At 34.4% G+C, this 23,693-nt stretch overlaps 1 protein-coding gene and 1 long non-coding RNA gene across 6 annotated transcripts; one reads left to right on the top strand and one right to left on the bottom strand.

Annotated features, from left to right (window-relative positions):
* Positions 1 to 939: 939 nt before the first annotated feature.
* Positions 940 to 22,553, bottom strand: LOC6502483. 3 transcript variants are annotated; one of them, XM_044717630.1, is made up of 5 exons: positions 22,420 to 22,553; positions 19,599 to 20,467; positions 7,319 to 7,629; positions 6,661 to 7,257; positions 940 to 4,188 (listed from the first exon to the last, which is right to left on the bottom strand). In XM_044717630.1, the coding sequence occupies exons 2-5, from the start codon at positions 20,357 to 20,359 to the stop codon at positions 3,851 to 3,853; spliced, it is 2,007 nt and encodes a 668-aa protein (XP_044573565.1). In that variant the 5' UTR covers positions 20,360 to 20,467; positions 22,420 to 22,553; the 3' UTR covers positions 940 to 3,850. The 3 variants fall into 3 exon arrangements, with proteins under 3 accessions (XP_044573565.1, XP_001966943.2, XP_044573564.1); XM_001966907.4 differs by having other exon boundaries at positions 22,411 to 22,550; XM_044717629.1 differs by having other exon boundaries at positions 22,388 to 22,514.
* Positions 21,956 to 22,811, top strand: LOC123257714. Of its 3 annotated transcripts, none has more exons than XR_006507833.1 (3): positions 21,956 to 22,270; positions 22,445 to 22,507; positions 22,566 to 22,811. It is a non-coding gene; the product is annotated as an uncharacterized LOC123257714 (long non-coding RNA). The 3 variants fall into 3 exon arrangements; XR_006507832.1 differs by having other exon boundaries at positions 22,259 to 22,317; XR_006507831.1 differs by lacking the exon at positions 21,956 to 22,270 and having other exon boundaries at positions 22,378 to 22,507.
* The last annotated feature ends 882 nt before the right edge of the window (positions 22,812 to 23,693 follow it).

Below are 23,693 nucleotides of genomic sequence, written 5' to 3'. Positions count from 1 at the left end.
TTCAATTAAAAAACTTCGAAAGGTTCGATTAAAAAAGATTATTTTCAACTTTAACTAAACCCGTTTGAATTTTTTGTTTTAGATGAACCAGCTTCTTATAATATTGGTCACCGAAAACAATGTTTTCATGGAAATTTTTAAATGTATTATGTACTTTTATGTGTTTTATGTGTATGTGTATTTTTAGAAAATACATTTTATTATTCAAAAATGTTGGTAGTTTTCTTTTGTTCATGAAAATGGTAAATTTTTTTCGCGTTACTACTAGGGTTGTCCTCTTAAGAAAATAGAATTTGTTTCACATTCATTTCAAAATAAATTTATGTAATTCACACCAAGGAATCTGTCCTAGTTTTTCAGATCCGTAGCAAAGTTTGCCACGAATTTATTTTTTGCGCTTCAATGTGACCGTTTTTGTTTTTTGTCATGGTAGGATAGTTTTTTCGAATCAAGTTTGTTTAAAATTATAAAATTTGTTCATGAATTTGGCAATGGCTCAAATATTTTTGACATTTTTATGCAAACCCATTAAATAAAAAACTGTAATTATATTTTTAAAACCTCAAAAAATTTTCAAACAATTTCCCTTATATATACAAGAAATTTATGCTGTATCTATTATTTTGATCAATTTAGTATTATGTTGGCTCACAAATTCAGTTCATTGATATACGGTGGGTTTCCTTAGTCATTATCCAAAAAATGATATTAAATTGAAAAATTGTAAAGTACCTATTAATATGATCATGTGTGTATGTACGGCCAACTATATCCGATATGTGCAATATAAAGCCGATTCTGTATACATCTATCGTATAATATAAGGGGCCACTTAATTGAAGGTGTATGTAAACTTCGGGCGGAGCCGAGAGGATTTCTTGTATAGAGGATTTTGGATGCCGTCGTCAGAAGAAACCATGGTTTAGAAAAAACAAAAAATTTGATGAATTTTTCATTTTATTTTCACTTCCATTATGAATTTTAATACTAGTTTTGAAAAATTTTTTTATGTGTATATTAACACACTCAATTATCGGACTAAATGAAGACACGCGTGTATAATAACGCACTAATGTCATTTGAATTCTTCTCTTTATATGTAAATATATTATTAATTCTTCAATTTTCACACAATTGAAGCACAATATAAACTTTTTCGTTCGTTTGTTGTTATTCATTTATTACTTTAATTTTACTTTTTCGATTTGCTTATATTAAATATACAAAGTTTATAACGTTTCACCTAAATACGTTTTTGTTTTATTATTACAATGTATACTGTTCTATTCGTATATACATATACATTTTTACGAATTTGAAGACATACCACTACTGGCCAAAATAATAAGTACACAGTACGTACATATAACTCGATTTTTATGCAATGCACACCCGTCAATTTTTTTATATTGATAAGTTACAATGTTACACAATTTCTAAAACAAAATTGAAATTGGGGCACCTCGTGTATTCAATACTAAGCTTAATTTTCTGCTGGGTGGGCGATTTTGGTCTGGTCAAAATAATAAGTACACCTGTGTATTTGATAAATTTTAAAGGATTAAAGCTAGATTCGAGTTAAGATTTGTTGGTTTTTATTATTTTCTAGCATATTTAAGGATATCCCAGGAAAAAAAAATTCTATAGTTGGGGCAAAAAAAAGAATTGTACAACAGAAAAAAGAAAAAAATTGCTTTAATTCTGCAAAAGGAAGAATAAAGTCTTCGGGAAATCGCTAAAAGACTTTGGCAGTCATTATTTTTGGTCCAGAATGCCCTAAAATTCAAGGTTCAATTCGAAACTCGAGTTCGGAAGAAGAAATCCTGTCAAACGACCGACACCCGAATCCTAAGTCTTTCATATTGACCATGAAATATCGTCTAGATCAGTTCGTCGTAGACTTACTAATGCTGGCTTACAAGGACGCATTGCCAGAAAAGTTCCTCTCCTTCGAGGGAATAATTTAAAGATGAGGAAAAAGTTAGCCCAAAATCGTTTGGCATGATCTGGACCAGAGGGTTCCAAAAACTGGAATAATGTCCTATGGAGCGACGAAACAAAAATAAATCTATTTGGTAACCACTCCAGAAAGAATGTACGACTTGTTTCGGCGACCCAAAGGCAAAGAATTCGACGACCGGTACTCGAAATAGACCGTTAAACCCGGAAGCGGAAACATTATGATTTGGGACTGTTTTTCTTGGCATGGAGTTGTCCCGATTCATCGGATTACCGATACTATGACCCGATTTGGGTATAGAAATACATTGTCTGACATAATGCTGAGGAAGACATGCCCTTGAGACGGGTCTTTCTACAGGACAACGACCCAAAACACACATCAAAGCTGGTCAAGGCTTAGTTCACCGAAAACAAGGTGGACATTATGAAGTGGCCAAGTCAAACTGCAGACATAACCTAGAGCTTAATCCTCGGATTGGCACAAACACATTTCAAAATAAAGAAGAATTGCAGCAATTCGAAGAGAAGACAAGGTTTGGAGAAGTGCCGTAAATTAAATGCCCAGCATGCCGAAACGGATATAAAAAGTTATACAAAATAAGGGGGGATATACTGGGTATTAGCATAAGATTACTATAAAGAAAAAGAATTGAGAAAGTGTTTTTGATTTTTAAGTTAGAGGCTTTGAAGAATTGCTGTACCTTTTTTTTTGACCAACCCTTTTTTATGTTTTTAGGTTTAATCCACAATAAATTATACATATTTCGTGAAATATTCTTATGTTAAGTATTTTTATAATCAGCATTACGCCAGAAAACTAAAAAAATTCGAATTGGTTCGTTACGGTAATAAAAAAAAGATTTACGTGAAATAAAAGAAATCTTATGAGCATGTACTTAATATTTTGGCCAGCAGTGTACTTCACAATGTTTCTTAATTTATTTATTTAAAATAAAAATGTCTTATATCCAATAAAAAATTATATAAAAACAAAACAAGAAGAACATAAAACTTTTAGTCAAGTTCTTTGAATTTCACCTTTACCATATTCAAAATACCTAACACGATTGTACATATACATTTGTAAACGAATATTTAACATACTCGAGGATACCTTATTGTAGTGTATCATTGTACAATCGGCTAAGCAAAGTCGTCTCTAATGCTTTTAGAACTAATTGTCTACTCGCTTTCTTTAAAAGCGTGTTTATTTTGTATTAATTTCAGTCGAAATACCCACAGTACTATTTTTTGTACAATGAGAAACTAAACGTTATAATATTTTTATTTTACTTAAAGCCATATCAAGGCATATAAGGATAATAAAAGGGAATGTCTGAGTCGTTTTAAGTATTTAAGTTCTCATTCAAATTTTCAGCGGATGGATTTAGATGAACATTCTGATTCCTACAAACGCCAAAAAGTGACTTTGTAAAACCATAAGGAAACAATATCGAGCGGATGAGTGGCTAGTGGCTAGGCACTTTACGGCGTATATCTAGCTAAATTGCTAGTACTGTGTATACCTGGGCCTTGGTACATTATTAAAAAATTTTTCAATATCTTTAGCCGTTCTCGTTTATAAATTAGTTATAATTCGATCCCTACATCTAGATTTCAATTTTAAATATGGTTTAAGTATTTATTTTTTTACTTATTAAATCTATTTCACCTTTCTCCTTTCTATCTGATCTATTATCCTAAATTTTCAAGTCGGAATAACTCGATCGATTGCAAATATATGTTTAAATCAATTACACTGATACCGAGGTCAGTATAACACCCTCTACATTAATACAAAATTGAATTGAAAAAATATTGCGCGATACTTTGATTAAAAATACACACTCATTATGTATTAATATGCTAAAACAAAACCCCTGATAATCTAACACACATATTTGTTTGTGGCTGTTGAGGAAACTCTAAAATTATTAATACAGGATGGAGTGCATAAAATATTTTCTGACCGATACAACTGTGGTGTAATTATGGCTTTCCCAGCTATGTAGTGCATTCCAAGAACAGCAGCTATACTTAATGCTACCGGTGAACTTATCCAATGCGCAGCCATACAGCAAAACGAAGGTAAAGTCAACGATAGCCACGAAAATAGCCGAATCCATATACTATAGATGCGGCACTTTCGAGATGAAGATCCACTATTATACGTCAATTCTTCATTCTTTACGACCTCGTTAGGATGTTTTTCATAATGATGATCATCTGTAAAAATAATTGTACATTTAATACTTGAATGAAATTCGGGACATAAAAAAGGGCAAAGTTTTGTAAATTTAACTTTATTCACATCTTATATATGGGTAATTATCTAATGTCGAACGCGACATTCGTACGCATTCCAACTGGAAAAAAAACAATGTGCCAAGATTGTTTTTTATTTTTACAAAAATCTAATAGGTGTTAATAATTTGTACAATTTGTGCAAAGATTAATTTTGGAAGGCTTTTTGTTTTTATAATATTCAAAAAAAAAGCTAGGTCTGTCGCACGCGACACGAAACAGAAGTTACTTTTTCAAAAACCATTTCAAACGCTAATTTTAGCGAAACCCGATGGAAAAATTGTCTGCAATCAATTTAAAAACTTTATTTATTATTTGATTTTAGTAATTCTTTTTGTTTCACTTAAAATTATTTGTTAGTTTTTTTTTAAATTCAATTTTATTCACTGTCGCACGCGACATTTCCTTCCTTCATATTATTATACCCTTGCAGAGGGTATTATAATTTTGGTCAAAAGTGTGCAACGCAGTGAAGGAGACATCTCCGACCCTTTAAAGTATATATATTCTTGATCAGGATCACCTCCTGAGTCGATATGAGCATGCCCGTCTGTCCATCTGTCCGTTTCTACGCAAACTAGTCTCTCAGTTTTAGAGCTATCGAGTTGAAACTTTGCACACATCCTTCTTTCCTTTGCAGGCAGTATATAAGTCGGAACGGCCGAGATCGGTCGACTATATCTTAAAGCTGCCATATAACTGATTGATCGGAAATGCCATAACTTTGGTGTTTTTTAAGTTAGAGGGTTGGGACTTTCCACACATGTTATATCTGACCAAAATATCTTATGTACAAATTTCATAAGGATCGGCCGACTATATCCAATAGCTGTCATAGAACGATCGAAATTGGCATAGCTTTGGTGTTTTTTAAGTAAGAAAGATGGGATTTGGTACAGATTCTATTTTGAAAAAAAAACAATCTGATTTGTCGAATTTCATAAGGATCGGCCGACTATATCCTATAGCTGATTGATCGGAAATGCTATAACTTCGTTGTTTTTCAAGTAAGAAGGATGGGAGTTTCAATGGATTCCTCTTTTGTCAAAATAATTCGATATGCCAAATTTCATAAGGATCGGCCAACTATATACGATCCGCTATATATCTTATAATATAAGATGCGTGGCGCCACCTAGCGAACTGCGACTCAACTGCAAGGGTATATCAACTTCGGCTCCGCCCGAAGTTAGCTTTCCTTTCTTGTTTTAGTTGTTTTTGTACTTTTAAAATAATAAAACGTGAATGTGGAGATTCTGAGTTTAATAAGAATTAATTTAGAGCTAAAAAAATAAATGTAGGCTTCAAACTTAACAAACAAAATAATATAATTATATGTAATATAATAATATAATGTTTTTTTATTTGGTGTCATTATTTTTTAAATTTTGTCTACACCGCTTGCAGTTGACTGTATTATTATTTCCTTCATTCATCTGCATTAATAAAAAGCAAATAATAATAATAAAAAAAAAAATTTCTTACCATGTCGTACGCGACAATGAAATAAACTCATAATCTGATCTGAAATTCACAGTAATTAGGAATCGCATCGTTTCTTTTACATTATTGTTGTAATCTTTGGTTATTAGTCGATATTACAAATAGTGAATATCAATGCCAATTTAACTCTCTTTACGAAAATTATTTAATACAAATCGTGCCGCTGAAATGCTAAAAACTAAACTTTTGCACATTTGAGACTTTGGATTAAAATATTTTGAAATGTGTTATGAGTAAATGTTAAATATTATTAAATTAGCTAAATTTAATAGGTTCCCTATAAAAATGGGTAAAAAAAAACATTATTTTATTGACTTTGCATTTTTTTGTCACGGTTGACCTTTCTGGAGAATTACTCATATGCCAAATTTCATAAGGATCGGCCAACTATACACGATCCGCTATATATCTAATAATATAAGATGTGTGGCGTCACGTAGCGGACTGCGACTCAACTGCAAGGGTATATCAACTTCGGCGCCGCCCGAAGTTAGCTTATCTTTCTCGACCAAAGTTATGGCATTTCCGATCAATCAGTTATATGGCAGCTATAGGATATAGTCGACCGTTCCCGGCCGTTCCGACTTATTTACTACCTGCAACGAAAGAAAGGATGTGTTCAAAGTTTCAACTCGATAGCTCCAAAACTGAGAGGCTAGTTTGCGTAGAAACCGACAGACAGACAGAGAGACAGACAGACGGACATGCTCATATCGACTCAGGAGGTGATCCTGATCAAGAATATATATACTTTATAGGGTTGGAGATGTCTCCTTCACTGCGTTGCACACTTTTGACCAAAATTATAATACCCTCTGCAAGAGTATAAATATTGGGAAAAATGTTCAATCTTTGGCGGGATTGATTATATAAAAATTAAATTTTTCTTACCATTCGAATTGCTGTTGGGATTTCCTTTGTGAGGCGGATAACTATGATGTGTGGGAACATTGTTTATCCGTATTCCAGTTTGAATGTGATGATGTCCTGGGTAAGGTATATTTATCCCACCACGTCCTGGTTGAAGCATGTTGATGCTGCCATGACCAGGTGCAGGCAGAATACCTGCATTACTTGCAACATTAACTTCTCCATTTGAATTTGTGCCAATATTATTACCAATTATGTTTGGTTGAATTGGAATTCTATTAAATTTATCAAGATTTGTATTAATACTAGGTCCAATACTATTACTATTAACATCGCTGTTGCCATTAGGAGGATTTATAGAAAAAGGGGGGACTATGCCGCTGCTGACGCCACTTATGCCAATATTGCTTCCTAGACCAATATTTTTTCCATTTAAATAATTGTGACCAACATCATAAGAAGAAACATTGGAAGTATCAGTAATGCCAACTGATTTGCTGGTCGTTGTATTTTTGGTTTTCTCTTCACTTGCACAGCAAACTTTAAATACAACTTTCATATTATTTGTGGAGCAACGACCACCTATTCGACGGTAAAGATCGTCCTTGGATGAAGTTGCTAAACAATAAAAAGGTCGAATAAAATATATTGTCAAGAACTATAAATTAAACGAACTTACAAATAAAGTAATAGTCATTTCCAGGTAGAAATTCCAAGCCACCTGGTTGCGGTGTAAATGGCCGGAAGGTAATAGTAAAAAACATTAGTTTTTGAGGTTTATCACAAATTGCTATTACTCGCGGATCTGCATTTGTTATGCGACAAGTTTCATATTCCACTTTAGATACATTGTAAATTATATATTTCTCGGTTTCGTTGTCAAATGTCCCAGGTTCGTAAACAGGACATATAATATGCACCTGATCAAACTCAAAAGCGAGATTGCCTTTATTAACGTCAATTATATGATCGGTGTTATCAATCCGAAATCTGAAAAAAGATATACATTTTTTTTACATGTTTTATTGAACGTGTTTGGCAGTTTATATTGTAAAATATATATCGCATATATTCGATATATTTGGCCGATCCTTATTTGCAAGTCATTTGACTCATGGAATGTTTAATCTTTCTAACTTTATGTATGCCAGTCACAGGATATAGTCGGCCGATTCTTATGAAATTCAGAAATGCCAAAAGTGCATGCGCTACAAATGACAACAAAGTGCTAAAGAAATTATCAATATTATAATCAGCTTATCTGGTGGCTGCTTAGCTTAACAACCTTCTTAAAACTAATATCGCTTCTAAAACGCAATGGCTAGTTCGTAATTTAATCATCAGACTTCCTACGATAACTTTGCAAGCCTGGGATCACTGATGAGTGAACTCTTGAGATAGTTTCCTGGATTTGGGAACCTTTCTCAACAATCGCCTCGTCATCATGAATATCATCGAGAACAGGTAATCGTCTAGCCCACTCATAGTGCTGCGGTCAAATCGATTCATTTCCAACGATAAACTCACAAGGGAAACTTATTCCACCTCCCGACTGGAACTATCGCGATAAAATCAAACAAGAAAGGAAAGCTAACTTCGGGCGGAGCCGAAGTTTATATACCCTTGAAGTTGAGTCGCAGTCCACTAGGTGGCGCCACGCATCTTATGTTATTATATATATAGCGGATCGTATATAGTTGGCCGATCCTTTTGAAATTTTGCATATCGTATTATTTTGACCATTGAAACTCCCATCCTTCTAACTTGAAAAACAACGAAGTTATAGCATTTCTGATCAATCAGTTATATAGCAGCTATAGGACGATCCATATAAAATTTTGTACATAAGGTATTTCATATTTGGTCAAATATAACATGTGTGAAAAGTCCCAAACCTCTAACTTAAAAAACACCAAAGTTATGGCATTTCCGATCAATCAGTTATATGGCAACTATAGTCGACCGATCCCGGCCGTTCCGACTTATATACTGCCTGCAAAGGAAAGAAGGGTGTGTGCAAAGTTTCAACTCGATAGCTTTAAAACTGAGAGACTAGTTTGCGTAGACATACTAGACATGCTCATATCGACTCAGGAGGTGATCCTGATCAAGAATATATATACTTTATAGGGAAACGGACAGACGGACATGCTCATATCGACTCAGGAGGTGATCCTGATCAAGAATATATATACTTTATAGGGTCGGAGATGTCTCCTTCACTGCGTTGCACACTTTTGACCAAAATTATAATACCCTCTGCAAGGGTATAAAAACAAGAATGAAACGTTTCTATACCTTTCCAGTAGCAGCATATATTATTATATATATATGTATCGTATATAGTTGGCCGATCCATATGGGAATTTCACCATCGAATAAATTTTCTAACAAATATGTTGGAAACAGCCCCAAGCATCTTTAAAAAAACAGTGCCACTTCTGATCGTTCATTTATATGGCAGGATGTAGTCGGCCGATCCTTATAAAATTTGGCAGATCGTATAGAGTTGCCTAAAATATAATCCGTAGAAAGTCCCATCATTCTAGCTTCAAAAGCAACAAAGTTAAGCCAATTCCGATCGTTCAGTTCTATAACAGCTATTGGTCAAAATGGAATCTGTACCAAGTCCCATCTTTCTAACTTAAAAAACACTTAAGTTATGCCAATTCCAATCTTTCTATGACAGCTATAGGATATAGTCGACCGATCCCGACCGTTCCGACTTATATACTGTCTGCAAACAAGAGAAGGATGTGTGCAAAGTTTCAACTCGAAAGCTTTAAAACTGAGAGACCAGTTTGCGTAGAAATAGACAGACCGACATGCTTATATCGACTCAGGAGGTGATCCTGATATACTTCGGGTCGGAAATGTCTCCTTCACTGCGTTGCACACTTTTGACCAAAATTAAAATACCCTTTGCAATGGTATAATAAAGACGTGCCAAGCAATATGTCTCCTTCACTGCGTTGTACACTTTTGACCAAAATTATAATACCCTTTGCAAGGGTATAATAAAGACTTGCCTAAACAAGCTTTTTTTTTTGTCAAAGACTGCTGTAGATTCTGTGTTCACTTATAAATACAAGAGGTGCTCTCAAGGAATAGTCTTAAACAAATTTTATATTAAATAAATAAATTACACAGTAAAATTAAATTAATTAGAGTAAATTAGCTTTTTTGTTTTAATGAAAAAACTTATTTTCCGTGTGTAAATAGACATGCCGTAAAGAACAGTTTAAATTTTGGGAGATATATATTGTATTTTATATCTCTAAAGTCTAGTAAAAGTTGTCGTAGGGTGGAGTGGGAGGTCATGAGAAGCTCATATTCGCTCTTGTGGGTACAAAATAATTCGTAAAATTATTTTTTAGATACAAATATAAATAAAGGTTCAAATCTGAAGAAGTTAATTATGTTTCGTGTTGACTGAAAAGTCTAAAGTGATGACGCTTATGGCACAGACGCTCTCCCGTCTTGAATAATGTGCTCACCTCGCAGATCGCTGGCGCAAGATCAAGCCTCTTATCAAAGTCCGATTCGGTCGGATTCAGAATTTACTACTTATTGGATTTGTTTTCACCCATCGTCGTTGCCAACGTTCGTTTCATATATAGTTGATGTGATTTAAAAGAAGTAAGTGTCAAAAGTTGGAAACGTAAAGGAGACTGTTAAATCGATCTGGTTTACAGGTGCTTGGGTTTTAAGGAAGATAAGTTTGCAACGAGTCCCCCGTTTGATCTTTCACCATCTATATATAGAAGCAAGATCGAAAGCGGTCGGATTAACCGTAATGGTCTCTACCTAATATTTATTGGAAGTGATAGTTGGATTCTCCTCTAACCTAAAACTGCTGCGAGTGTTCATTTATAAGTTCCAATTCATAAAAAATTTAAGTTTCGTGTTAAATCACTGTGGACGATAGTCCACGAGGTGACGACCTGCATGCATGCGCGAGGAGACTATATACAACCCTAGTCAAAATTATTTTCACAACACACAATTATTTGCACATCCCAACTTCTTTTAGTTGTTATTCTTGTTGTTGTTGAACAATTTCCCTGAAATAAATTTTATCGCGTATCTTGATCCTTGCTGAAGGGACACAAAAAGAAATGGGAAAAAATAGAGGTTCATAGGACAAATCTAAAAGCAAATGAAAAAAAGCTTATCAGTTGTCAGAAGATTTTCTTAATTAGATAAAAAAAAAATTACATAGTGCAACAGTGATTCTGAACTTTTAAAGTGACATAGTAAATTGTTTATCTGGTCGACTATAACACAAAATCGTGTATGAAATATTTGTAACACCCTCAAAATCTTGATTTATGGTTAAAAACCGTTTTTCGGGACTTTTTTGCGCTTAAAAATTCCAAATTTCAAAATTTCAAAAGATTTCAAAATCGCCGGTGTTTCTTATGTTATTGGTATTGGTTCTTATGGTATTGAGCTCTTGAAAAAAAATATATATTCCCGATTTTTTTTAACAAAAAGGACAAAATTTGTACACAAGAAACTAACATTTTTTTTCAAAAGCTAAAACATAACGTATTTTGATCTAATTAAGAAAATCTTTTGGTAAAATTAGATATTAGGCTGAAATAAATCAAACTAAGTTTTAGTGAAAATAATTTTGACGCACCGAAAACGTGTGCAAATACTTCTGACAACTGATAAGCTTTTTTCATTTGCTTTTATATTTGTCCTATGAACCTCTATCTTTCCCATTTCTTTTTGTGTCCCTTCAGCAAGGATCAAGATACGCAATGACATTTATTTCAGGGAAATTTTTCAACAACAACAAGATTAAAAACTAAATAAAGTTGGGATGTGCAAATAATTGTGTGTTGTGAAAATAATTTTTGTATATCGCCGAAGAATTAAAAATTTTCTGTAGGCATCCGATCTGAATGAATTATACACCAATCGAAAGGTATTGTATTAATTAGATAATTTTTACCCTAACATTTTCCAAAAAGTCGTTTGATTTGGGAGAAATTAGGGTGAAAATAAAAAAATTTTGAATCACTAAATTAGGGATGGTGGAGACATTTTAGTCCTTAGATATAATTTTTATATATTCGCATTCTACTCCTAAATACGCGTCGATTGGTACGTCAACCGACACGATTAATTCAGAAATTCGATTTGTACAGCTTTTTCCAATTGGAGGCAGTTTGTCTGGTTGTCTGTTTGTACTTTTTTTTTCATGGCAATCCTGAAAAAAGTTGGAGATGTTTGCTACTATTGTATGAGCAACATTTGTTCTACATCTTTTTGAAATACCTTACCTAGCTTACGTTAAAAATTTTTAAAAACTTTGTTAATTAAAATAATTCATAACTTTATAATCAAGGAAGATATTTAAACGTTAAACAAGTTTTTTAAAAACCTATTTTTATTTAAATATCTATTCAAAATATCAAAATATCTTATGTACAAAATTTATAAGGATCGGCCGACTGTATCCTATAACTGTCGTAGAACGATCGGAATTGGCATAACGTTGGTGTTTATTAAGTTAGGAAAAAAGGACTTCGTACAGATTGCATTTTAGGCAATTTTATCCGATTTGCAAAATTTTATTAGGATCGGCCGTATATATCCTATAGCTCTCATATAACTGAACAATCGGAATTGACTTAACTTTGTTGTTTTTGAAGCTAGAATGATGGGACTTTATACGTATTCCGTTTTGGACAATCTAATCAGATCTTTCATAAGGATCGGCCGACTACATCGTATATCTGTCATATAACTGAACAATCGGAAGTGGCATAACCTTGCTATTTTTAAAGATTCTTGTGGCTGTTTACAAAATTTTTTTTAGAAAATTTATTTGATTTGTGAAATTGGACAATCTAATCAGATCTTTCATAAGGATCGGCCGACTGCATCGTATATCTGTCATATAACTGAACAATCGGAAGTGGCATAACCTTGCTATTTTTAAAGATTCTTGTGGCTGTTTCCAAAATTTTTTTTAGAAAATTTATTTGATTTGTGAAATTCTCCTAGGGATCGGAAAACTACATACGATCCGATATATAATAATAATAAAGGCTGCTGCTAAACTGCTAGGGTATATCAACTTAGTTTCTTGTTTTTTTTTTGATTTTTTATTTTATTGTGAAACACTCATAAGGATCGGCCTCTTATCTGTTTATTTGTATAAGCAATTTGGTTTCCCGCAACTACGAAACAATTTTGGATTTGTAATAAAATTTTGAGCAAATTTTTAATTCAAATTTTTAACCTAACCAATTTTGAAAACCATTGTAAATTAAAAATACGCATAACTTTAGAGCCACTGAAGCTATCGAAACATTCATTAAATCTTTGAAAAGGTTTTTAATTATTCTACTTTCTTTAATGTTAAAATCTTTGGAATAAAAAAAAAGAGTTTTGGTGTTTATTCTTACATTTAAAGTATTGCTAACTGTGTGAATCGCATAAAAATCACATAAAAAACCACTGATATCATTTAAAAAAGCCTCTTGACGAGGTTAAGTACCGGTGACGAACCTGCATCCTAAACCCAAAATATCTGATACCAATTTTGTTGACGAAAATATGCTATATAGGTGCACATATAAAAAATATTCTTATTCGACGCGTGCCTGATTTTTTGTTTTTCTTGCTCGTGCCGAACAAGCTTTTTTTTGTATTTTTTCTAAGGCGCAGTTAGTTGTCTTGTCACTTATCTGCAAATAATCGTTAAACTTTTGGTTTATATATTCTTACCGTTGTAAGAACGTTACCACTTATATATTTTATATACTTATTGGACTTATATACATATTTTAGACATTTTTTAAATGCTTGATCGTTCGACTGCTCTAAACCATAGCTTAATCAAAAGATTGGAACACGAGGAACGTCTTTAATCAGCGGAACTAGAACTGGGAAACTATTGATGCCATTATCGAGGTATAGAATTTTAACCGTTTCCGCCTTCAATATATGGTAAAATTTGATCAATTTCTTCTCTTAGGTGTACCGCAGGCGAACTGTGGGTGATGAAACCTATGTTTGTTCTGGACTTAGGTTCACTGGGAGCATAACCTTTATGGAGCAATTAAAATTTTTTATGTGGGAAAAAAATTTGAAAATTGTCGGACTAATTGAAATATATAAAATAACTAGAAAACCCAGCAAACGTTGTTTGGCCATATATATTTTTTCTAGAAAAATTTGGTTTAGTTCAATAAGAATAAGATTATTCTCTCAGTGCAATGGAGTGCACAATATTCTTGGTTAGTCCGTCTTTAGCCAGCACAAATAAACTGGATGGTTTTCCCACGCGAGAACATGTCACATATATGTAGTTGTCCGTGGGAAAAGCATGGTGTTTCCAAATCTGACTTATTGATCGTCATAGCGAATGCCAATCGAATTGGAAATTGAGTCCATTTGAATTCAATTGGCACATCTGTAGAAATCATAGGTATTCGTGGCAAAATGCTGGCTTCAATGATATTTTTCATTAATTTCTTAATTACTAATCGTATACCATTACACAGCCGTGGTGGGTTCAAGTTACGAAGTAGAATGATCGGAGCTCCAACCTTCAATTGTAAATGGTTGTGGAGTCCTCGCCACCCATAAAGTAGATTTGTATAAATTTATGAGATTCGTTCGGCATTGACAGCAATAAGCCCACTTTGTGATACACTTGGCCTTTGATTTTGAACGTGAAATTGAAATGGTGACAGTTTCCAGCAATATTGTTAACTATTTCTGTAGCTCTAAACCAGTGGTTCCCAAACTCTTTTCTCTCATAGACCACTTTCAAAACTTTGCTGGATCCGGTGGACCCCCTGCAGCTAAATAACTATCAATCGTAATTTTTGTTACACCCAACGTAGACCCCCGTCGAGTCTCCCGTGGACCCCTAGGGGTCCACCTGGACCACTTTGGGAACCACTGCTCTAAACGATGTCATTTGGAAGCATGAATTGAATGTACGAATTGACTTCAGGAACAGAGTAGAATATGGATCTGTACCGAGAAGTAAACCGCGCCATGGTTCTTTCCTGATGAGCAACAAGTGGCTCATTTTTAAATTGTGCAAAAGTGCAATACAGGCATTTCTTAACCTTAAAGTACCAATAATCACTTTGGAATGAGCAGTATATTCAACATCAGGTTCGTACTGGAATGCTAGTCGAAGAAATGCCCCTAATGTAAATGCTCGATGAACTTGTTGGCGTTGTTGGTCAATTCCTCTAAGTCGATTAACTAGAATCTGCGTGCTTCTCTTCGTTGCAGTTGTCTTTCTTGATTACGTTCATCTCGTGCCTCTTGCGATTCTGATTGACGCAACTGCGCCATGCTCACACGCACATTTGCATTATCTTCTTCTATCTCGCGCGGTTGTGGATTTGACCGTTCGACGACTCAAATTGGCCCCTTTGCCTTTTCTTGGCATTGCGACAGTATTACGTATAACCGTCACTGCTACGATTGTACACAATACAAAATGGCTAAAAAATGTATAGTGAGTAAGATAGGGGACCGGAGTGACAACTGGAGCGGGGATAACTGATCGATTGATACTCGTAGTTGAGCGGACTTGTATAAAAAAAATTCGGGGTGAACCATCCTTAACATTTAGGGGGATGAAAAATATATGTTGTCCGATCCTCAGCCCTAACGAATATGCCCACAAAATTTCACAAAAATCGCTCGAGCCATTTCGGAGGAGTAGAGCTACTAACACCGTGACATGAGAATTTTATATATTAGGTTGTCAAAAAAGTCTTGCGATATTTTCGCTAGTTGGCGCTGAAAGCGCGTAGTTCTTGTTTTATTCGTCGCATCAGGTTATATTATACCTTTTTGGAAAGCTCATTTCACGCGCTAACACGTGTTTGATTGATTGTCTTTTCTTTTAAGTCGTTCTTGAGTTATAGCGTCGCAATCATGGAGCAAAATAAAGAGAAAATAAAGGCAAAAATGCATCTCAAGCCGCCAATAAAATTTGTGCAGTTTATGGCCCCGATACAGTTTCCATTTCCAACGCACAACGCACATTGGTACAAAAACATCTTTGACCGTATCAACGCATGCGAATCACTTCTAAATCGCACCAAATTGACCCTTTTTTTAAGAGTATGGTGACTGGCGATGAAAAGTGGGTCACTTACGATAACGTAAGGCGCAAACGGTCGTGGGCAAAAAGCGGTGAAGCGGCCCAGACGGTGGCCAAGCCTGGGTTGACGGCCAGCAAGGTTCTTCTGTGTGTTTGTGGGATTGGCAAGGAATATAATGCACTATGAGGTGCTCCCCTATGGCCAAACGCTCAATTCGGACCTGTACTGCCAACAACTGGACCGCTTGAAGACAGCACTCATGCAGAAGAAGCCATATTTGATCAACAGAGGCCGAATTGTCTTCCACCAGGACAACGCCAGACCATACACATCTAGTGACGCGCCAGAAGCTCCGGTAGCTCGGATGGCAGGTTCTTTTGCATCCACCGTATAGTCCGGATCTCGCACCAAGTGATTACCCCCTGTTTCTGTCCATGGCGAACGCGCTTGGTAGTCTAAAGTTGGCCACATGAGAGTCCTGTAAAAATTGGCTCTCCGAGTTTTTTGCCAATAGGGAAGCGAGCTTCTATGAGAGGGGCATTACGAAGTTGGCATCTCGTTGGGAACGCGTCATCGAACAAAACGGCGCATATTTGACTTGAATCGCAATATTGTATCCAATTTTATGAACAATTGAAAATTCAATAAAAATACCGAAAGACTTTTTTGACAACCTTATATTAGATAATTAAGACGTCAAATGCGTTAACGGGGGAATAAGTTTAATTCGTGCCAAAATCGGCTCATACTCGAAATTTTTTCATGGTGGAACTACAGCAATCTATTTATTAAAGAACCATAAATATTATTAGTCGGTTTCGTAATTGAAAATTTATTATTTTTATAATATAGAAGAAAACACGATTGTTAGTGAACAAAACTTTTATTTAAAATATTTAAACAGTAACGATTGTTGTAGCATATGATAGCCACTGATTAAATTTAAAATAAATAAGTGAAACAAATTTTATAAACCCTGATTGATCGGAAATTCCATAACTTGTGATTTTTTAATGTTTGGTCGATTATATCTAATATGTAGCTGCATTATGACTATAAATTATAGCTGAACGATCCGAAGTGGCACAACCTTGCTATTTTTATTAGAAAATCGATTTGATAGTGAAATTCTAATAAAATTTGATTTCGTATTTCTAAATTCGTATAAGGATCGACCAACTACATACGATCCAATATATATATGTATAATATAAGACTAACCTAACTATATTAACTTGGGTATATTAACTTGGGCTCCGCCTTAAAAAAACGGATCCTACACCATACAAAGAATAATTAGTAACTACCATAACATTTTTTTCGAGCCTCACTCTGTGATGAATTCTTTCATTCATTCCGACCAAAAATTGAAGAAGTAATTACAGGATGGAGAGAGATGCATTCCCACATTCATTGGTTATTTTTATCTTCACCGTTGTCTGTCCAAAAACTGACGGAAAAAATCGTATTGAACATCTGCACGGAAACGCGTATTTTGAAAGATGACGTATGCCCGGTGTATGAATATTTACATTTTTTAATATACACCACCTTTATGTCGGCTTTTGTTTTGGCTTTGATGTAAGCCGATAGTTTCAATCTCAGAAGTATCAGGGGCAAGCCGGGAATATAAATAAATATATAAATATAAATATATGTTTTGATAGTGAGATCACCTGTAAGGGTTTTGGTGTCGCAGTTACTAAAACTGCAGCATAATGGGTACTGAGGGTCCGGACGGTTGATTACCCTATTGGATGACTTTTAAGGGGGTGTAAACTTATGGGTTAAGTGGTATCACATGGAGCAGATGACAACAGATAATTGCTCGTTTACACTGAGAAATTCGGAAGTCTAATTTTTCACAGCTCCAGCCCTTGGGTGGCCAGTTTGCAATCAAGCATGGTCTTATGATATTGGTGATCAATTTTAAAGCTACTCATTTATGTCGGTAAAATATTTTATTTTTGGCTTTGAATATTTTGACTTTCTCTGCAAGTCTGCAGATTCTTTCTCGCAAAGTATCTTAATTAGTCGACAATATTGAGTAGAAGGTTGATTGCTTTTCCATGAAATTGACGGTCATTTCTCTTTAAAATAAATATTGATCTATCATGTTTCTATCGAAGTCTTAAATTTTTCCCTGTATGTAGAAAGGGCGCTGCTGCCATAACCCCATTTGTAGGTAGCAGTTCACTAAGCTTTATAGTACTACTTCAACGCGATGATTAGTGTTCATCGTGGTAACTGGGATAGGAATTTTTTTTGGCACAACGCAGTGCTTTTTCATAAAAAATTTGTATACCGATAAACTCGTCGTCAGCGATTAGCATTGATAGCAACTATTAAGCTATATGAAGCACAGTTTCCCAGCTTTATTCAAAGCTGCAGATTGCAGCATCTTCGTCATTCCGAAATATCTTTTTATATTCACTGATGCAACTTTTTTAGAAGATGATGCAATCAATGCTAGCGGCGTATTTAGCCATTCCTGGTTTTTGTTTACGAAAAAAAGCCCTATTTCTTCCATAATTTTTCCACTTTACTATAAGCTAACTAGTCCAATTTCGCAGCTTTCTTCTCGCACTGCTGCTCCAGAGTAATATACTCTACAAGCTTTTTTAAAAACACTACAAAATACAAAGCTTTCCATGGCCAAATTGCAGCTACAGAATATATTGAGCCCCATCCGGCCGATCCGACTTACATACTACGTTCACAGGAAGGAAGGATGTCTGCAAAGTTGTCTATAGCTCTAAAACTGAAAGACTAATTCGTGTAGAAAAAAAACATAAGGGTGCTTTAAAGGGTCTGAGATGTCTCCTTCATTGCGTTGCAAACTTTTGACCAAAATTTAATACCCTCTACAAGGGTATAATCATAGCCAAATTTTAAAAGGGATTTCGGGAATACCACATTTTTAAATTCAAACTCTGAAGCCGTCGCTTTCACAGCCATTCCTTGACAGCGCCTAAGTTCCTAAACGGTTTCGAGTATCGGAACATTTAAAGTGTCGAAAAACAACTTAAAGATAAAATTTTTAAAAACAAGAAAGGAAAGCTAACTTCGGGCGGAGCCGAAGTTGATATACCCTTGCAGTTCAGTCGCAGTCCGCTAGGTGGCGCCACGCATTTTATATTTTTAGATATATAGCGGATCGTATATAGTCGGCCGATCCTTATGAAAATTGGCAGATCAGATTTTTTTTCCCAAAATAGAATCTGTACCATTTCGATCGTTCTATGACAGCTATAGGATATAGTCGGCCGATCCTTATGAAATTTTGTACATAAGATATTTTGGTCAAACATAACATGTGTGGAAAGTCCCAGCCGTCTAACTTAAAAAACACCAAAGTTATGGCATTTCCGATCAATCAGTTATATGGCAGCTTTAAGATATAGTCGACCGATCCCGGCCGTTCCGACTTATATACTGCCTGCAAAGGAAAGGTGTGCAAAGTTTCAACTCGATAGCTCTAAAACTGAGAGACTAGTTTGCGTAGAAACAGACAGACGGACATGCTCATATCGACTCAGGAGGTGATCCTGATCAAGAATATATATACTTTATAGGGTCGGAGATGTCTCCTTCACTGCGTTGTACACTTTTGACCAAAATTATAATACCCTCTGCAAGGGTATAAAAATTATCAATATTTTTATGCTACCTACCTAAACTCTTAATTCTTAACAAAAAAATGTTCTCACAAATAATCTGTTGATTATATATAGTAATTACTAGTAGCTGCCTAGAACAAAATGTATTTTTTTTAATTAATTATTTATGTATTCCATTTTCCTAAAAAATTTGTTTATATATTCTTCTACCTGGTCGTAAATTTTAGATTTTTATACTTACATGCTGTTTGAGGTGTTCCAATGCATATAAAATGTTTTAGCGCAGCTGGACATTGTGGACAGCAAGATAGTTTCCATACAGATTAATGCGAGCAGAGTTACAAAGGATGTAGCACCCAATGTAGGCAACGGAATTAACATTTTACACCGAATTACTGAAGATCTAGAAGCAGAATGCTTGCTGTGGCATATTTTTCTCTTTTTCTTAAACAGTGGACCTTTTGTAGTATTCTTCATCTCCGGAAAATCATTTGATGTATTGAAGTCGACTTTTACTGATGCTACTGGACATGATTCTTTCGATTGTTTTAAAGAATATATGTGATTCGCAGTTTTCTGCATTTCTTCATGTGACTGCTCAAGGGACAGCTTTTTAAAATCTTTGAACTTGCTTTTACTTTTTGACTTTCTATGCATAGCTGGTTGTTGATTATTTGAAGCCTTTGGGACCTGATTTCGAATACTCAGCATAGTCGTTGAAATGCAAACTTTAATATTGACGGGACACCCGTTGTATATTTTAACCCTATGAATCTGCTGATGTTTTTGGAAGCGACGCCTTTTACAAATAGTTACACCTACAAGTTCATTTTTTATCGCTACGCTATTGTTAAAACCCAAAATACTACAACACGGATTGACATCTTGAGCTCCTGGGATTTTTTTCAGGTCCTCGGACTTGGTATTAAGCTGAATCTGTGAATGCGACTGTGAATGGGTCCAGGAGACTGAAAAATGCAGCTCCTTTAGCCGTTCGGGCATTACGACAATAAATTGAATATTATTTATTGTGTTTTTGTTTAATCAAAAAAGATGTTTTGTTTTATATTAAAATCTTTAATAAACCGACAATAAGCCATATTTTAAAATCTGCAAAGAGATACAGGTAAAAAATTAAATATTTTTATTTATATATTTTTTTTCTTTGTGATAAAAGATTAATTTACATTATGATTAAAAATAGTAGTCTACCATTGTTTACCACAAAATTTTTAGGAACTTAGAATCTTGTACAGAAAATTCATGACCTTTTTAGCACGAATTACATGGCGTATTGTACTAATATACATATTCCAAGAATTAAAAATGTTCCGTATGCGGCGATCTACATAAATTATACAACAATCGCAAGGTATTGTTACACCCTTGCAGAGGGTATTAAATTTTTGGTCAAAAGTGTGCAAAGCAGTGAAGGAGACATCTCTAACCCTATAAAGTATATATATGTATTCTTGATCACGATCACCTCCTGAGTCCATATGAGCATGTCCGTCGGTCGGTTTCTACACAAACTAGTCTCTCAGTTTTAGAGCTATCGAGTTGAAACTTTGCACACATCCTTCTTTTCCTTGCAGGTAGTATATACATATCATCCAGGGTCATCCAGGGTAATTGGCCCAGGGGCAGACAGACGAACAGACTGACATGCTTATATCGAATCAGGAGGGTGATCCTGCAACGATATTTCTACGTAATATACTTTGTAGGGTCAGAGATGTCTTCTTCACTTCGTTGTACACTTTTGACGGTGACAAAATGTGTATATTAATAACACTAGTTTACACCAAAAATGAACCTCCATAAAAAAGTGTTTTTTATAGTAATTTGGGGTCGGAGAACACGAAAATGACATCCGTTTATTTTTCTTAAGAACCGTTTTTGAGATATTTTTGAAAATCGTGTTTTTGAGGTCCTTTTTCAGTTTTTTGGTAATATCTCATGAAAAAAACTGTTTACAAACAAAAAAAGGATATTGATTGACAGGTATTGAACTAACGTTTACGTGGATATATAATATGTGCAGATTGAATCAAATCTCTGTAATGCACAAGCGAACAAAGTACAAAAATAGTGTCATTTTCGACCAATTTTGAAAATTTCAATTTTTCAATTGGTCGAAAATGACACTATTTTTGTACTTTGTTCGCTTGTGCATTACAGAGATTTGATTCAATCTGCACATATTATATATCCACGTAAACGTTACTTCAATACCTGTCAATCAATATCCTTTTTTTGTTTGTAAACAGTTTTTTTCATGAGATATTACCAAAAAACTGAAAAAGGACCTCAAAAACACGATTTTCAAAAATATCTCAAAAACGGTTCTTAAGAAAAATAAACGGATGTCATTTTCGTGTTCTCCGACCCCAAATTACTATAAAACAATCATCAATTTTAAGGTTCACTCGATTACATTTAAATTTGTAAACTAGTGTAATTATACATATTTACATACTTGCAAAGCAAGGGGTTTGATGCATTAATGGCAAGAATATTCCAAAGGATTCAAATATACATATGTACATACATACTAAAATTTGTTTTTTTTTCCTATGCATATGTACATACATACTGTATGTACTTTTGTAGTCGATTCGTTATGCATGCAAAAAGCGTCTGTGTGTAGTTGTAAATTGAAGTAGACATTTTTAGATTATGGCCAAGAATACACAAATTCGTAAATTGTAAATTTTGTTTGTTATGAGGAAAATATAACATTATATTGGGAAGATATTATTTTGATATTTTCAATCCTTTTTCTTCGAATGCTTCAATCAGAAAAAAATTAATGTTATCGAAGCAAGCTTACATGCATACATACATATATACGCAAGGGATACCTTTTCTGTATACATACACAGTGACGATTGATTTACGGATAGATAAAAGGTTTCAATATGGAATAAACATATTTAGGAATATTAATTGGATTTAAAGTTAATATACTGTTACTTCTATACAATTTATCTCTAATATATTAAGATAAGATTTATCCAGATACATTACTAAAAAAATCAATGAACATTTACAGGATATACATTTTATGTACACATTTTTTTACAGGGTCCACTCGATTCACGTTATTTTTCAATGTGATTCCAACACATTCGTCATTTCACCAATCAGGTAATCATTTATTATATTTGTTTGCAAAAAATTAACTATTTTTTTATATACTATTTAGTTTGTCAACAATATATTTTCCTGGTTATTTTGTTAGAAAAATCGTAAGAACTTAAGTGACATCAGTGGGACCGTTGACGCAATACTAGGGAAAATCAACTAACGCTAATGGAAAAACTACTGCTTTCAGGATTTAAAATAAAAAGTACACCATTATAATTTAAACAACTACAATTTGTAAATAACTTAATATAAATTTTAAATCTAAATTTTAAATCAATCGAAAATTAAATGATATTGAAAATGATTTTTCGTTAAGTAAATACATAAATGGTTACATAAAAAACATTAAAAAAAATTTAGCAACAACATTGTTTGGTCATTGAGATTTTTCAATGACTTAAACGTCCAAATAATATAACTGAATTAAATATTTTTAAAAAGTTATAATGTTGTTTATTTATGGGCACATATGAAAATAGAGTGGGACAAAAGCTTGAATTTATGATGCGCATGCACTGAGATAAAGGGCAAGAGTAAGCCCGCCTTAGAATATAGGCTGAGCGAAAGCTTGCTAGCTTAATGCTACATGGGAAGCCCAATAAAGCCTAGCGGCCGAGAAAAGTCGGCTTCTTTAATTTCATCCTTAAGAGGCAGTCGGCAAAGCTGATGCGGTTCTAATCACCGCAATTCGAGACACTCCATCTCGACCAGTAAATACTCCAATAAATGCTGTAGGAAAGAAACACGCTGCCAGCTATCCATTCGGTTGAAACTTTGCTCTTTGCTTTGGGATTCAGCTTTGGGACATCAGGCTCGATGAAACTGACTGACCAGTTGAAAAATGGGCAAAAATTATAGCCAGAATAACTGGATGGCTTCTAGGCAAAATAACTGGATGACGACTTTAAAAATCCAACGTCGAGTTCCTTGAACGACCGCCCACACGCAACAGGCCAAAGTGGTCCAAAAAGGAGAGAATGAGGCAAGTATGATGGCTGACGATATCTCCCTTCCATTCTAAAGCTCCTTCATTTCATCCCAAAAATGCACACGCTGCACTAATCGGAATAGTAGGTGGGTTCTTGATGTCGCTGGCAGTGACACCCTTGTGACGAACTCAAAGTGTCACTACCAGCGACTTCTGCAAATAGGCGAATACCCGCTGCAGTGCTGGAATCGAGCTAGC

This window comes from Drosophila ananassae (genome assembly GCF_017639315.1).
Source record: "Drosophila ananassae strain 14024-0371.13 chromosome 4 unlocalized genomic scaffold, ASM1763931v2 tig00000054, whole genome shotgun sequence".
In the NCBI taxonomy this organism is placed as follows: domain Eukaryota; kingdom Metazoa; phylum Arthropoda; class Insecta; order Diptera; family Drosophilidae; genus Drosophila; species Drosophila ananassae.
This window is presented reverse-complemented; position numbering and strand designations above follow the sequence as displayed.

What these genes read in the sequence shown, in the direction of transcription:
- LOC6502483 (XM_044717630.1), bottom strand. Translation starts at nt 20,359, where the DNA reads ATGCCCGAACGGCTAAAGGAGCTGCATTTTTCAGTCTCCTGGACCCAT. An exon ending in TGGAACACCTCAAACAGCAT is followed by an intron (nt 7,630 to 19,598) that starts GTAAGTATAAAA and finishes ATCTTTTTTCAG; the next exon opens with ATTTCGGATTGATAACACCG. An exon ending in AAATGACTATTACTTTATTT is followed by an intron (nt 7,258 to 7,318) that starts GTAAGTTCGTTT and finishes TTTATTGTTTAG; the next exon opens with CAACTTCATCCAAGGACGAT.